Genomic DNA, 15,802 nt, shown 5'->3' on the forward strand with positions numbered 1-15,802 from the left:
AGCATGCATTGCAACCTTTCTTGAATGGTACGGTTCATCTTTTTTGCAACTGGATTTTGCTCTGGAGTACGAGGGGATGTGAGCTCCCTCTTAATCCCATGTGTATCACAGAAATGCTGAAAGTCATGAGAGAGATACTCTCCACCATTGTCAGTCCGTAGGCATTTAAGCGTTCTACCTGACTGATTCTCAACCAAGGCCAGCCATTTCTGAAATACTTGGAACACATCACTCTTCCGAGCTATAGCATAAGCCCACACTTTCCTAGTTGCATCATCAATGAATGTCACATAGTATTCAGCCCCGCCTAATGATCGTGTAGGCATGGGACCACATACGTCTGAATGCACCCAATTCAAGCTTTTCAAACTCTTTCTTTCCCCTTCTTTTATGGGCTGATTTAGTCTGCTTCCCATAGAGACAGTGCTCACAAAATTCAAAATCAGATAAACTCAAATGCAGTACATAACCCAAACGGCATGAGTTTCATTCCATTCTGGCTCATGTGCCCCAACCTGCAATGCCACAAAGAAGTGCTTGGCTACTCGGTTATTGCAACAACATGATCAAATACCCCTGATACATGTAAGGGAAATACTCTCCACCATTGTCAGTCTGTAGGCATTTAAGCGTTCTACTTGACTGATTCTCAACCAAGGCCAGCCATTTCTGAAATACATGGAACACATCACTCTTCCGAGCTATAGCATAAGCCCACACTTTCCTAGTTGCATCATCAATGAATGTCACATAGTATTCAGCCCCGCCTAATGACCGTGTAGGCATGGGACCACATACGTCTGAATGCACCAAATAAAGCTTTTCAAACTCTTTCTTTCCCCTTCTTTTATGGGCTGATTTAGTCTGCTTCCCATAGAGACAATGCTCACAAAATTCAAAATCAGAGAAACTCAAATGCAGTACATAACCCAAATAGCATAAGAGTTTCATTCCATTCTGGCTCATGTGCCCCAACCTGCAATGCCACAAAGAAGTGCTTGGTTGCTCGATTATTGCAACAACATGATCAAATACCCTTGATACATGTAAGGGATACAAAGTCCCACACTTGGCACCCCTGGCCAAAAGCATAGAGCCCTTCTGAATTTTCCAACTCTGAAAGCCAAAAGTGGTGTGAAAACCAGCATCATCTAGCTGACCCACTGAAATAAGACTCTTGGTCAGCTTAGGCACATGTCTCACATGTTTCAAAACAAATGCAGACCATTTGCAAAAGAAAACTTTATGTCACCTGCTCCCACTATGTCACATGCATAGTCATTTCCAAGATGCACACAACCTGTCTTTCCACTGTCATAAGTGGAGAACCATTCCCTGTGGGGAGTAACATGGAATGAAGCACCAGAATCCAAAATCCAATCCTGGGAATATGCATCATCTGAAGTGGTAAGCAACTCTGCAGATAAACTAGACATGAAGAGAACGTCATTGTCACTATCATGTGTGACTGCATTGATCTCCTCGATCTTCACTTTTCCTTTGTCCTCCCTTGGACTCTTTTCCTTTTGATTTGCACCCCAATTTGCATTCTTTTTCTTATCCTTTTGCTCTCTTTTCAGCTTGTAGCAATCCTTTTTCATATGGCCCTTCTTGCCACAATGGTAACACTCAATGTTTCGTGCCCTGGATACGAGACTTCCCTCTTTCTTGGGACTTCCCCCTGTACTGTGATCTACCCCTTTGCACATTTAAGGCTGCATCCTGCTTGTTGCCATCCATAGACTTCCGTCTAATCTCCTTGGCCAACAAGCTACCCACAACATCATCAAATTTCAGTACTCCACCAGGTTCAGAGTTACTGACAGCTGTACGAAAGGTATCCCATGAGGATGGCAATGAACATAAGAGAAATATTGCCTTAGTCTCCACATCAAAATTCATCTTCTGAGATTGAAGTTGGCTGAAAATAATATTGAATTCATTCAAGTGAGAAGCAATGGAGACCCCTTCCTTCATCTGCAGCTCAAACAACCTCTTCATGAGGTAAACTTTATTAGAGGCAGTTTCCTTCTCATAAGTGGCACACAGTTTCTTCCACAAATCTTCCGTAGTCTGCTCATTTACTACTGTGAAATAAACTGACTCTGCAAGATGAAGTCTAATAGTAGACTTTGCTAATGCATCCAACTCATTCCAATCATCCTCAGACATATTTGCAGGCTTAGCTTCAATCCCTGCCAAGGGTTTAATCTGCTTCTTTTGAATAAGCACATCCCTTATTTGTTCTTTCCACAAAGAAAAGTTTGTCCCATCAAACTTTTTAATGTTGAAAAACTCCTTTTCAGACATGGAAGAGGATGCCATGATGCAAATGAAACAAAATCTCAAATGCTAGTGCCTGCAAGAGAGAATCACACCAAATACCAGGTGCACCCAAATGTGTATGCCACAATAGAGTGAAATATCACCAAAACTCAAAGCTCAAAGCATCAAAAGATGCATCTAACTCATGTGCATATACTATGCATCCATATGAGCAAATCTGGCCCAAAAGAAAATGCCAATAAGTGCCAAATGACTCAAGCATAAACACCGTCCACTGGCATATGCATCAATAATATCTCATCCAAGAGAGCATAGCACTATCAGTGCATCACCTGCAATGTGTCAAAGCTGTCCCTCAGCATAAAATAGTATCCATGTGCAAAGCGTCCATAAAAAATAGCATCCCACAAGGCAATTTGGGCCTATCAGCGCATCCAATAAGGACCGCAATACATCCAAATGCCCTATAAATCATCCACTGCAACCAAATGCACACCATGAATGAGCGCACACTGCTCAAATTGCAACCAGAGTGATGGTTGCAATTTGAGCAGTGTGCGCTCATTCGTGGTGTGCATTTGGTTACAACCAGAGGTATGCTCAAAAAGTCATGGTCCCACGGTAATGACCGCTACTGAAAATAGAACTTGAGATGCCTCAAAACATGGGCGCCATTGCATAATCGGACTCAGCAAGAAAATCTGCAAATATCTCTCTTCTGCCAAAACTCCAAAATCCCAACCAATGAGTGAGAAATGGGAGTCAACACTTATCCACTGCCATGTGGCATAAATCTAAGGTTTCAAAACCTTAGAATGAAAAATGCATAATGGAGAGACGAAATCGAATACACAGAGATCTATAACTCTGAAAATCCTCAACCGAATCATGCAAGAACTGATAGGTAGAGGTTTTTGGGCATCCGGAACGCAATGGGACAGACGGTTTTGGAAACCGTGGTCTCAATCACTGGGTCCAGCACACGGACTGAAAAACGTTTTTGGAAACAGAGCTGTTTGTAAACTCCACTGGAGTGCAAATGATGAGCAACATAGAAGTTTTAGGACCTCCTGAGTCCACCGGAACTAACAGATCTGCAAATGGTTGCTCCAAACTTGAGTTTCAACACCCAGGCAAAAAACGCAGAAACTGACACAGAGAGCCAGAAATCCAATGAAATGATCCCAGATTCAAGAATGAAGGTGTTTCCAAGCTCCTGAAGTGAAGTGGACACCAAAAGCAAGCAATAATTGCCTCTACAAGTCAATACAGAGTCTCTGTCATCGAACGGAACAGGGAAAAGCTCAAAAAAGGACTTTTTCTTTGAAAACTCTTAACAAGCTCTCAAAACCACTTCATAAAACCAAAGTGACTTTTCCAAAGGTTCCTCCAAGGTCTCTGCACACTCGGATGTAAGTAAAGTCACCCACAAAGCTTCCCACAGAGCTTCTCCTTCCTCCCACAGAGCTGCTGAGCTTCAAGCATTCACGCACGCTCAGCTAGATCACCCGGGCTCTGATACCAGTTGAGAGTGCTCTCAACGGAAGTAAGAACGGAAGAGGGAGAGAGAGAAACAGAGAGCCACACAAGTTTTGGTGGGTGCAGAACCACCCTGATCTTCTTTTTCATTCATTTATATATGTGTTTGAGTATTGTACATAACTGGGGTAAAGGCACAGTGACCTTTAACCCCCACATGTTGCTTTGAGGGAACTTCTAAGAAAGAGATTTTAGAGGGTTATCTTCTTTCCTTGTTGCAAGAGAGAGAGAGATAAGGAGTACAACTTCACGGTCATATCTATCTCCCATGATGTGTATCAAAGGCGCTTCGCAGCCATTTCGGGTTTACTTCCTGGTTTTTTGGTCCTCTACTTCTACAATAGTAGCCCTATATGCACTCAAGGCCACTCCCTCATCCATGTATTGATGCGTGAGCTTCTCTTTCGAAGCCCAACAACAAGCAAAATGAGTTGCAACAAGCATTTGTGAAGCTGGACCTCCAGTGACCTAGCCTCCATCACAACAAGCAGCTAGTGCTTCTCCAAACGAGCAGTTGCAAAGGCCTCTTCCACTGCGATGGCTCATCTACCTCTAGAATAGTGCTCCAACAGCCTGCTGTGCGCGAACTATCTACTAGCCCTACAGCAAACTATTCAACCTCATAGCAACAGGCGACACAATGCAGTCTCCTGCAACAGACTATTCAACTATCGAGTGTGCAACAAGCTTTCTGCCTTCACAAGGCAGCACCTACATTCAACGCCAGGCCTTCAGCTTCCACACCCATGCACAACCGCCTCCATAGTCAAGCCCCCAGAGATGAACACATTTTTGCGAATAGGCACCACTCAGGTAATCCAGTATAACTCGCAGGTTGCTGAATTCGCTGCATGATTTTCATCACCAAACAAATTGAAGCGCAATCATCGATGGCAGCCTGAGCAGAGCCTCTACTCTTCTTTGTGAGTGAACTCTCTCTCTCCCTGACCTTGGAACACAAAGCCTCCAGCATGTTGCGACCTCGGCTTCACCACTAGCTCCATCGAACTACAGTGCTCTAGACTCCTACCCACCGCGTTGCCATCATCCTGCGTTCTAGAGAAAGCTTCAAAGCTTTTCTTTTTTCTAAGGTTGTAAACCTTAAGACACGTGGAAGGATAACATTAAACCTTGGTTAAGTTCATCTCACCCAAGGTGTGCAAGGATAAGGACACATGGCAGATAAGGCCTTTAACTGTGGAAAGGTTCAACCTTGGTTAAGTTTATAGTTAGGTTCAGTTTAGTTGGTAAGTTTAGCTAACCTTGAGTTCAAAAAGTTTGGTTCAGTTACAGGTTGGTTGAGTTTTAGTTTGGTTAAAGTTGTGCCACATAAGCATGCACAGTCAACATGTGCCTTCCAAGCACACAGCCTCTTATTAAGCACAGTTTGAATTCTACATGTGAATCCTTGTGCCACATCATCAAGGCCCCTCTTCTTCACAAAACCTCGACAAGGCATAACTTGCAATCCAGGAGGAATTTGCACATGCTCCAAAAAGGAATAATGATCGTATTTTTGAGCTCTACATGCCTATCAAGTTAGAATCATTGTTAGCAATTAGAAACTACCAATATTTAAAGAAATCAATTGGTAAGACCTTTGCAACAACTGGAAAAGCAACGCATGAATGCAAAAAGCATGCCAGAAGCACAAGTGCATGAGATGACCATAGCAAAAAGCATGGCATCCACATAGAAAGCATTAAGGCAGATGGAAGAACAAAGCATCATGCATCAAGCTACGTCAAGCAAAGAAGCGAACGCCATCGACATGAAGCATTGAAAAGTAAAATCCTTATGTTTTGTAAATCAAGCATGACCACCTGAGAGTAGCTATGAAAGCACCCAGGGGAGGTATTGACATGTAAAAACCACACTTGACCACCTTAAGTAGCAATGCATGCACTAAGGGGAGGTGATGGATTTGTAACTCACATCTGACCACCTTGCAGTAGCCAAAGGATCATGGCACCAAGGGGAAGTGTTGAGATATGGTGCCATGAGGACATAGATTAAAGGCTAAGTTATGTGGTAAGGAAAGAATCAAAGTAGCCACCCTAGGATGTGGACTACATGATGTGAGGATGTGGATTGAGGATATCCACAAAGAGAGATGTGGATGAGAGGATCCCACAAGTGTTGACTATTCAAAGGGCACTCTCAAATTAAGAGGCCTATCATGTATTGTTGAGAACATACACACATTGCAATAGATTGAGTATTGCCTACCATATGTCTCTTATGGAGTTTCTTCTATGGTTTGATCCCCCTTGATCTTTTGCTAATTCCATGTTGCACTAGGAGAGCACGATTCGCACTTTCACAAGATGTTCTAACCCTAACCCCAAATGGGTTTGTATATATTCTACATTTTCAACTAAATCTATTGTATAGTTAGTCATTTGTGGTGTGCTCTCTAGCTGTGACCTCTCTCCTCATCTCCACTCTTCTCCTCTCTCCTCTTCATATTTTGTCATGTAAGTTAGTATGCAGTTGTTGAATCATCGTCGTTTTATTGATTTCAAGTTTTATATGGATGACAATGAACCAGATAACTAAATCTAGTTACAAAGATGGAGTCGGAAGGATACCACCAATGCTTGTGGTGGAAGTAGCAAATTAATTTCTAGACACATGAAGAGTTTGCAAAATTGCAAGAGTTAGGTTGTTATTTAGCCCTAGGCATATAGCTTACGGAGGAGGTTGTTTCAAGAGTATTTCAATTCCCTCTGAGTCCTGATGCCTAGACCGAAGTGGAATTGAAGTGCACAACACTGCAGATGGTAGTAGAATTTAGTATGCCTCAAACCACTCGGTTATATTACATGATTAAAAATTCAGTTTTTCAGGTAAGGCAATTTTTTTAAATCTAGTTTCTAGAAGAGGTGTTGTTTCTCACAAAGTATGACTACATGTCAGAGGAAAACTGCTCTTTGATTTTTTTTGCTAAAAAGGGTCACCAAAATAATTGGGTTGGGATTATCCATGCCAAAATTGTGGGGAAAGTTTTGGGCAAGGAAAAACGTAGAAGTGTCACACAGTCCAAGCTTAGACCCAAGCTTAGACAAATGTTAGAAGATTTGTGTGTATATGTTACTATGATAGCACAACGAGAGAGACTCATTGTACCAACAATAGGAGGATCAAAGATTCCTATGAAGGTTCCTCTTATAGAGGAGGAAAGAGTTGAGCTTAAGAAGATTGGATATATGGATAGGATCTAGAGCAGGCATACAAGAGGGTGAAAGTGGTAGAGGACATTTGACAATCACCACCTCATCCCAATTTTGGTACCAAAAAGATTTTATGAATTTGAGAGGGGGGTCCAAGCCAGATATAGGAGTAGAAAAAGATTTGAATATAAATGAGCCACCTACTCATGACGAACTTTCTTTGAAAGGAACATGAACACAAAGCTGAGACATAGGGTGCAAAGGAGAACCCTGTAAAGAAGGTGAAAAAAGTTACTGATATGCCTACAGGTGACAAGTTAGAAGAGAAGCCATAGGAAACCATCATTATACCATCCCCAAAAAGATCAATTGGTCAACAGAGTATTCACCAATTAGAAACATATGTGCAAAGGAAACCAACCGTACCATCATAATTAGGAGAAATGAATGCAGTATTTGAAGAGCAAGTTGACAAGGCCATTTCTCAATTAATTTCTTCTTTTAATATTTTTTCAAGTTATCATCGCAGCAAAAGTGAAGACTCCTGAATGTACAAGTGTTGATGGAGCTAGACACTAAAAGGCAAATGCATAAAGCATTTAGAGATGGCCATGAGAGATTCAAGAAGCACATGCATAACAAGCTCACAAGGTTGCAAACACGAGTCAAAAGTAGGTGACAAATGGGAAAACATTATGGACGCAAGAAAGGGAGCAGATGCTACAGAGTCAGAAGGAAGCATGGAAGAAGGCATAATAGAATTAATTGGCCTCGGTTGAGCTTCAAAAGCAGAATGTATTTTTTTTTAAAAGCTCAGAGATTGTAGCAATTAGTGACTACTAAAACATCCATTGTACAAGATGTTCAACATTGGCTAAGAGAACTAAATGGAACTTTATCAAAATAGCTAAATCAATTAATGGAAGGGAATGCTAAATTGAGGCCAAAGAACACCCTGATACTATAGGAGAGGTTGATGAATGCCTTGGTGGACGTCGAAACTCAAATGAAGTCTATGTCTGATGAGGATACTTTGGAGGAGTCTTTATGAGTGGCAGGAGCTTTGAAGTCTTTAAAAAATAGCTACACAATTATATGAAGGACATGTGGGTCCAAGTCAAGAAGAAACTAATTGTAACATTGGATCATGCATTCTCTGATCATGTGAGGATTGAAGAGTCCATTAGAGTCACCAAGAGCAACTGGTAGCATTATAGAAGGAGTTATACAAGGAGAAAGATCCAAGCATGTAATTTTTGATGCCTGAATTTCTAAGTTGGGGGACTCAGATTTTATAGGAGAGGAGCTTAACACCTCCAAGGAGCAAGAAGTAATCAGTGCTCCAGAAGTAGAAACTCAAATAGAACCAGATATTGCTATTGCAAACAAAGCAAAAGTTGTTCTTCAAAAAAAAGAACTAGAAGCTGTTACAAAACTAGAAGATTTGATTGAACCAAAAGTTGTGGCATAGGTGGAACCACATATTGAACATCCATAAGAGTAGATTGTTGCTATTCCTTGTGCCTTGGTACAAGTAGCTCAGGAAATATTGGTTAGAGAAGAAGAAGAAAAGGAGAGGTTTGATTTACAATAGTTTGCTGAGACTAGTCTAACATATATAGTTGATGGAGTCTGTAATATTTTATAAGAGGAAGAATAGGAGGTAGAAAAAGATACTCAGTTGGTTCAGCAGAACTACCAGTTGAGCAGGGTACTATTGTTACTTCAGATGACCAAGCAGTTGAGACAAAAAGTGTTCAAGTTACTTCTAATATTGATCCAGTGATGTTCCAGCAGAGGCAACTGATGCTTCCATTAATAAGTCAGCCACCTCATAACTGTGTTTTTAAACATAAGGAAGTTCATTACTGAAAACTCAATTTTGTTTTCAACACAAACCATTTCATGATTACATTTTGTATTTAGTTTCTTTTTAACACTGGTGTCAAAAATTCTTTTGAGACCCTTGTAAGCAGCTATGTCTGGAGGTAATTAGAATCTTGGTATTGCACCCGGCTCTTCTCTTTAATTTCCAGCATAGTCTTGGATTGAGGAGATGTTGCCTCATGAAGAGAGCTTATTTGAATACCATTAGAATTTATTGTATTAAGCATCAAAGAGGCTGAGCATTTTTTTCAAAATTCCTATCCACCGGGTGTGCTAGTGATAAGAGGATATATATATATGCATATCTATATAGTATTTTACTTTATTTCCATATAGATATATTAGTTTCTTTCAGATAGCAAGGGTCACCACTTGTCGGGTACATTCCTTCATATCTGCGTGTGAGAGATGTATTCTCATGTGTGATGAAAGATGTAGCTTAGTTGTTGCTGTTGTAAGAAGTATGAGAGCCTATTCTATTGAATGATGAAAATGACTATTGCCTTAGATATTTTTGTTCACATATTTATTGTCCTAATCTTTATGATTCAGTAGTTATGCAAGTATTCCAATTACTTTCCAATGGCATTGTTTGATGAAATCTATATTGTTTACATAGTGTTGATGATCTGGTGTGACATTGCAAGACATTTATAATCTGTTCATTAGTATTTTCTCTATTTCCTACTTGATGACATTTGTAGAAGTTTCTGTTTGGAACACATTTGTGGGTTCCAGATGAACCTCAAAATAGGTGGATGCTAAACGAGATGGTGAATTTCTTGAAACATTGAAAGGAGCTGATTTGAAAGGCTACAAGATAGTCACATCAATTCAAGCCTACTCTCGTTCATAAGAATGATTGGAAGAAGGACAAGGATGAAGTAAAGAACACCCTTGACAAGCATGATCAACATAGGAGAGCTACAAAAGCTCATATAAAAAAAGTGGGGCAATGTATCTTTCCTTCCTTGACAATGTATCTTTCCTTCCTTTTTCATACATATTTCTCCACTTTTTATTTCTTACATATCTTTCTTATGTGTCTTATTATCTAATGTTTCATGTGTATAGAGGCATGTGGTAGGCCAATACTGCACCCCTCAAGAATATATGTATGCATACAACCATGGTACTAATGCTCTCATCCAAAGGTTGCATAGGGGCGAAGATTCCATTGTGCCTTTCAATTTGGTTCCTCCTTGAGTCAAGTTATAGGTAAAGTTCCCATTTTTTGCACATCTGCGTAGGCACATGGCGGTTTTTTTTGCGTGTTTTTTTAAAGTTATAGGTATGGGACATAATTTGTGGTAGTTGTGGGAGATGGGATATTCAATGCCATGGCAGTCTTTTGGTCCCCCTCCTATTTTCCCCAATTATTTTGAGAAAAGGAGTGAGCCCTTGAGGTCAATGAAAATGACGTTGTGATGCATTTGAGCGATGAAAATAGCATAAAAATCCATGTTCCCATAAAAACCCTTTTCCTGCCATGTCATTAAGGTAGGATTCACACATGTTTGGATGCTTGGGTGTTGATATATTTCACACATGACCGCATATTGCAGTAGCTTCTACCGATTTGGATGGATCAACATGACCGCATATTGCAGTAGCTTCTACCGATTTGGATGGATCAACATGAGAGAGGGCCCTATTCGAATGGATCAACATGAGAGAGGGCCCTAAACCTTGAGATAGCACGAAAGATACGAAGCCCCTGAATTCATTCAAGTAATTTTGTGCCGAAGGGGGTTTTCACTGTCCCCATGGGTGAAAAATAGGTGGATGGATAGCGTCCACAAATTGCCATTGCGTTAGGACACAATACACGTGGCAATCTAGTAAGTACTAGTAAGTAGCCACTCTTCCTAAACACTCTCCGCACAAACGTCCTCTGAGCTCTGTGTCCTGCCTACATCGCCATGGCAACCGAGCTCCCTCCTGTTCCCCGCATCAAGCTTGGCTCCCAAGGCCTCGATGTCTCTGCTCAGGGTCTCGGTTGCATGGGCATGTCCAGTAGCTATGGCCCCCCCAAGCCAGACGAGGAGATGATCGACCTCATCCACTACGCTGTCGACTTGGGTATCACCTTCTTCGACACCTCTGACGTATACGGCCCCCATATCAACGAGATCCTTCTCGGCAAGGTACTTCATCTTTCGCAAAATAGAGGGTTTGGCTTTGTCGTGGCTTCTGTGGCGGATAATTAGCTCACAGTTAGTTGTAGCTTGATGGGTCTCTGTAGGTGTGTGTGTGTGTGTGTGTTTTGGTATCCTTCAAGACCGTTGTGAGCACGAGCACGATCAGTCTTTCCACGGCATCGCTGGGATCTAGATTTAAGCCTTTGGCAAGCGCGTTTGTCTTGAGAATTCGACATTGACCTAAGAATTTCTGTGTAGGCTCTGAAAGGAATACGGAGCAAGGTTCAGCTGGCCTCGAAATTTGGGATTTCATTTGAAAACGGTCAGCGCGTTTTCAGGGGAGATCCAGCATATGTCCGTTCTGCTTGCGAGGCAAGCTTGAAAAGACTCGATGTGGACTGTATCGACCTGTACTACGTGCATCGCATCGACATAAGAGTCCCCATTGAAGTCACTGTACGAAAATACAATTCGTATCCGAGTTCTTTCGCTTAATGTTAGCTTGTCTCAACTCTTACCTTTAAACATGCAGTCCACTGACCTGTTTTAGTTATTATGTTGCAGATTGAAGAGATGAAAAAATTAGTGGAGGAAGGGAAGATCAAATACTTGGGCCTCTCTGAGGCTTCTGCTTCTACCATTCGACGAGCTCATGCTGTACACCCCATCACGGCAGTTCAGCTGGAATGGTCACTCTGGACCCGAGATGCAGAGCTTGAGATCATTCCAACCTGCAGGTTTTTCTCTCTGAATTGCACATACATCTTTCAAAATTTCCTGAACCACTTCCAATTCCTTACATTTCTTATGGTCTGCTAGCAGTTTCCTAGCACGAACTGCAAGAAGTTGCTAAGCTTTGTTGCTAAATGCAGGGAACTAGGGATTGGGATTGTGCCCTTCAGTCCACTGGGGCGTGGTTTCTTCTCAGCTGGAGCAAAGATTACGGAGGGTTTGACAGACAATGATATGCGAAAGGCACTGATTTCTCTGAAACCGAATAAATTCTCCTCGAATTAGTTCGAGTTTTCAACAGCAAAATCATGCATAACACCTGACTGCATTTTCCGTTTTTACAGACGACTCAACCCAGATTCTCGGGCGAGAACTTTGAGCGCAATGTGGCATTGTTCGAGAAGCTGAACGAGTTTGCTTCGAGGAAGGGCTGTACGCCAGGCCAGCTTGCTCTCGCATGGGTGCAGCATCAGGGAAACGATGTTGCTCCTATCCCAGGAACAACCAAGAGGAAGAACTTGGAGGAGAATGTGGGCGCTTTTCATGTGAAGCTCTCAAAAGAGGACCTTCAAGAGATTGAACAGATCTTCCATGCCAACTGTGCTGTTGGTGATCGGTATTCAGATATGAGTATGAGCACTATGAGCTGCGAGACTCTCCCCCTTTCCGAGTGGCAAGGTGCATAAATTAGTGTTGAATGGTGTCCTTTGGGTTGCTTTCCTTCATTTTAGTTTTCCAAGATGAAATCCCCCTTTGAACTTAAGGATATTATAGATGAGAAGTGATGTTCCATAAGCAAGCCCCTTGATTATAGATAAGAAGGATATTATATATGAGAAGGGAATTTTGTGATTCATATGGGTCTTAGGGGATTGATTCTTCCTTGCGTGAGTTCTTTTATCAGTAATGCATGGTCTTCTTAATGTCAAATTTCAACAGATAGTGTCAATCTTGTTTCAGCTATTTGAAAGGCAGCATGTGAGGATTGTGAACATCTTACCAAAACAGGGTGCCATTTGGCGCGGTAAACCATTAAAATGATAACAGACTATTCTTGTTAATACCCTCTAGCCCTTTATGTCCTCACCTTTTGATGAATTGCAGTCTACAACATCCCCTTATTGATTAAATAGCAATAGAGGGCAGGTATGCTTTGTATAGGTCTCTTCTATGCATAGAGTTCAGTATAATTCTTAGAAGCATTCGATAGAAACCATTGTTGACAAAAGGTTGAAATCAAGGTTAATGCCTTAAGAATTACAAACTGAATAATCCATGTTGTAGGAGGAAAGAAGTTGTTGGGGAAGAACTAACTGATTAAATATTGTTAATAATGTATGCGTATTTGAGTTGCTTGTGTGGGCTACAAAAAATGCGCAAATGTCTATGAGGAAAACGTCAATGAAATTCACTCAATTCAAAGTTGTCATTTGTTGAGTTGTGTAGATATCTCTCTCCTTTACATACTTTGAATATGCCAAAGCTACAATCAGGACAATCCAATATTTAGATGTTGATGGAGTGTAAAATTATTTGTAAAGCCAAGTACAACTAAAAAACAACTTTAACTAAAATTGGTTATTTCTTCTAAAATTTGAAGTGATCTTTGCTATGGACATAGATTTATGTAGAATTCTTGTCATACAAACAACTGGTCTTTCCGTAATGAGTATATAGTGTCATTTAAAATGTGGAGTCCATGAAATGTACAAACGTTAATCTTGTTTGAAGTCTTTGTGTATTAAACATTGTTGCATGCATGATTGATAACAATTCGTTTCTAATGTGCAAGCCAATATAAGTAGCTCATGGTGTTGTAGTGAGGTTGCATTTTCAAATAGCTATGTTGAAATAGCATATTAGTTTGATTTTTTCTTAAAGTGTGAAAGTTTATATTTCGATTTTAGATGTTGAAGTTGCCTTTACATTTTGGTCTTACATTGCTTTTTTAAAAAAATATTTTGTAAATGACTCATGGCTTCAAAGTAGTTATGCTCAATCAATGTAGGTTTTAAGATGGTTTTTGAACTTTCAAAAAATATTTATTAGCTAAACTTTGTTACTTCAAATGGCTTATGAATAGAACTCTCTCTCTCTCTCTCTCTCTCTCTCTCTCTCTCTCTCTCTCTCTCTCTCTCTCTTCCCATAGTAGATGGGAACCAAATGTATCTATCTATCTCTCTTGTTAGAAAATAAGAGATGGTAGAATTGCCAATCCCTACGATAGAATAACATGAGAGGACCTTGAAACTCATTCGGATCTCTCCCATGCAATTGATTAAAGGGCCTATAATTGAGCAACAAGTAACATCCAAAAATCAAACGAAAAAACTTCACCAAGAGTGGAAAGAGATTCACAAGGATGTGCTACAAACTTTCGATGAGATGTTAGGTAGGTTGCAACCAATGTTGACTAACTCAAAGACAACTAATGGGATGAGGGTTGTATTGTAATAGCAATGTGAGACTAAGTTCTTCTCTCACTAGTCAAGTTAGGCTTTCTAATCTACTACTTAATTGTAGTTGAACTAAGAGAGGTACACAAAGTTAGCTTGGTGCAAGAAAGTAACACTAGGTGAAATTTGCTTCTGTGGCTTAGCATATTTTTGTATGTATGCCAAAACACATTAGTGTAGGTACCACAATCTTGCATAGATTACGATAGGTGAGGAGAAAACTGTTTTAGCAAGGGTCGAGTGGAAATGTTGTTCCTTCTCTCTTATACCATACTCCTACTATGGGGTTCCTTTTGTTGATCTTGAAGGGCTATTCAAGCTAGAAGAGCTGTTAATCTAAAATGGAGGGATGCCAATCTTGGCCTATTGTACTACTTGCTTGTTACTGACATCATCCCGTTTTCATTTATTGCTAATGTAGACAATTGCCTTTGTTTTTTTTTGTGGGAGCGAATAATCTATGAATATATTGGTAACAGTTAATTGCCATTGTTTTTTTTCGGGGGGAGCAAAAAACACATGTATATATTGGCCCATGGAGGCTAATTAAGATAGGTGCGTCCATGGTTTAATATAATTTATGCATAGGTTAATGCTTTAAGGTTATGTGTAAGAGGGGTTATGTGTAAGAGGGGTGCACATTATATTTCAAATGCAAAAGGGGATTCAAACCCATCATCTTTGATTTCACACACTTGAGCTCTACCACTAAGCTATAGAGTTGTATAGCATCCCTAAAGATGAATATAATGTTATAAATCGTCCTCGTTCACCTCCATGCCCCTTCCTCTTTAATGCTTCATAAGTTGTCCCTCCCCCCCTCCACAATCTCACCTAACGTGGTTCCTTTGATGCCCTCTACCTCCATTATTCTTTATTTGAAACCCCTTTATCTCTTAGTTTAATGATGCCCTTGCCATCTTCCTTTTCACCCTTCTTTTCCCCATAACTAATTAAGAGGAATTTCCATTTTTTCAACATCTTGGTGACATACTCGTAACAAAAGATATTCCAATTTTGTCTAGAACAGCTTCCTCCTTTCATGAGGGCAATGCACAATGACTCCCTTGGTATATCAATACTGAAGATCATCGTTGTTGAACCAAGTTATAGAAACCAAACCACTCAACATGATATCAACAACTTGCCTACTGACCATAGAGTAGTGTTCCTCACTCCCAAGCATTGTAGGTCACAAGAAAGATACATGTTTGGACCTAGCTCGATAGACCTCTACATTCCATACCATGAACATCCATTAGGGATGCATTGATCTAGCTTGCTAGCCTTTGCCATGCCACTTGCAAAATCCATTGTGTAGACGTATGCATCAAAGTATGGTTTTGATGCATTCAAACTTTTTATTAAAAGTTTTATTTAGTTCCATCATGATATAATAAGTGAGGTTTCATGCAAAAAATGCCTCCAAACCCCTCATTTGTTATGATGCATTTGGAGACTGCTTTTTCACAACAAATGCACCATATTGGAGGAAGGGTTTGCAGGTAATTTTTAACAAAAACTTGATAGAGATGCATTTTGGCATCCCTTGCTACCCATAGGTTGAAAATATCTTTACAATCAAATA

At 40.4% G+C, this 15,802-nt stretch overlaps 1 protein-coding gene across 1 annotated transcript; it reads left to right on the top strand.

Annotated features, from left to right (window-relative positions):
- The first annotated feature begins 10,729 nt into the window (after positions 1-10,729).
- On the top strand, positions 10,730-12,821 carry LOC147896848 (auxin-induced protein PCNT115-like). The gene is made up of 5 exons (XM_087382049.1): positions 10,730-11,032; positions 11,285-11,482; positions 11,591-11,763; positions 11,899-12,001; positions 12,103-12,821. Exons 1-5 carry the CDS (start codon positions 10,808-10,810, stop codon positions 12,442-12,444), a joined length of 1,041 nt encoding a protein of 346 aa, XP_087238175.1. The 5' UTR covers positions 10,730-10,807; the 3' UTR covers positions 12,445-12,821.
- Positions 12,822-15,802: the final 2,981 nt, after the last annotated feature.

The sequence above is a fragment of the Dipteris shenzhenensis genome, chromosome 11 (genome assembly GCF_047967505.1).
Source record: "Dipteris shenzhenensis isolate YYH24624 ecotype China chromosome 11, Dip_SZ_1.0, whole genome shotgun sequence".
Classification (NCBI taxonomy): domain Eukaryota; kingdom Viridiplantae; phylum Streptophyta; class Polypodiopsida; order Gleicheniales; family Dipteridaceae; genus Dipteris; species Dipteris shenzhenensis.

What these genes read in the sequence shown, in the direction of transcription:
- LOC147896848 (XM_087382049.1), top strand. Translation starts at nt 10,808, where the DNA reads ATGGCAACCGAGCTCCCTCCTGTTCCCCGCATCAAGCTTGGCTCCCAA. An exon ending in GAGTCCCCATTGAAGTCACT is followed by an intron (nt 11,483 to 11,590) that starts GTACGAAAATAC and finishes ATTATGTTGCAG; the next exon opens with ATTGAAGAGATGAAAAAATT. An exon ending in GAGATCATTCCAACCTGCAG is followed by an intron (nt 11,764 to 11,898) that starts GTTTTTCTCTCT and finishes TGCTAAATGCAG; the next exon opens with GGAACTAGGGATTGGGATTG.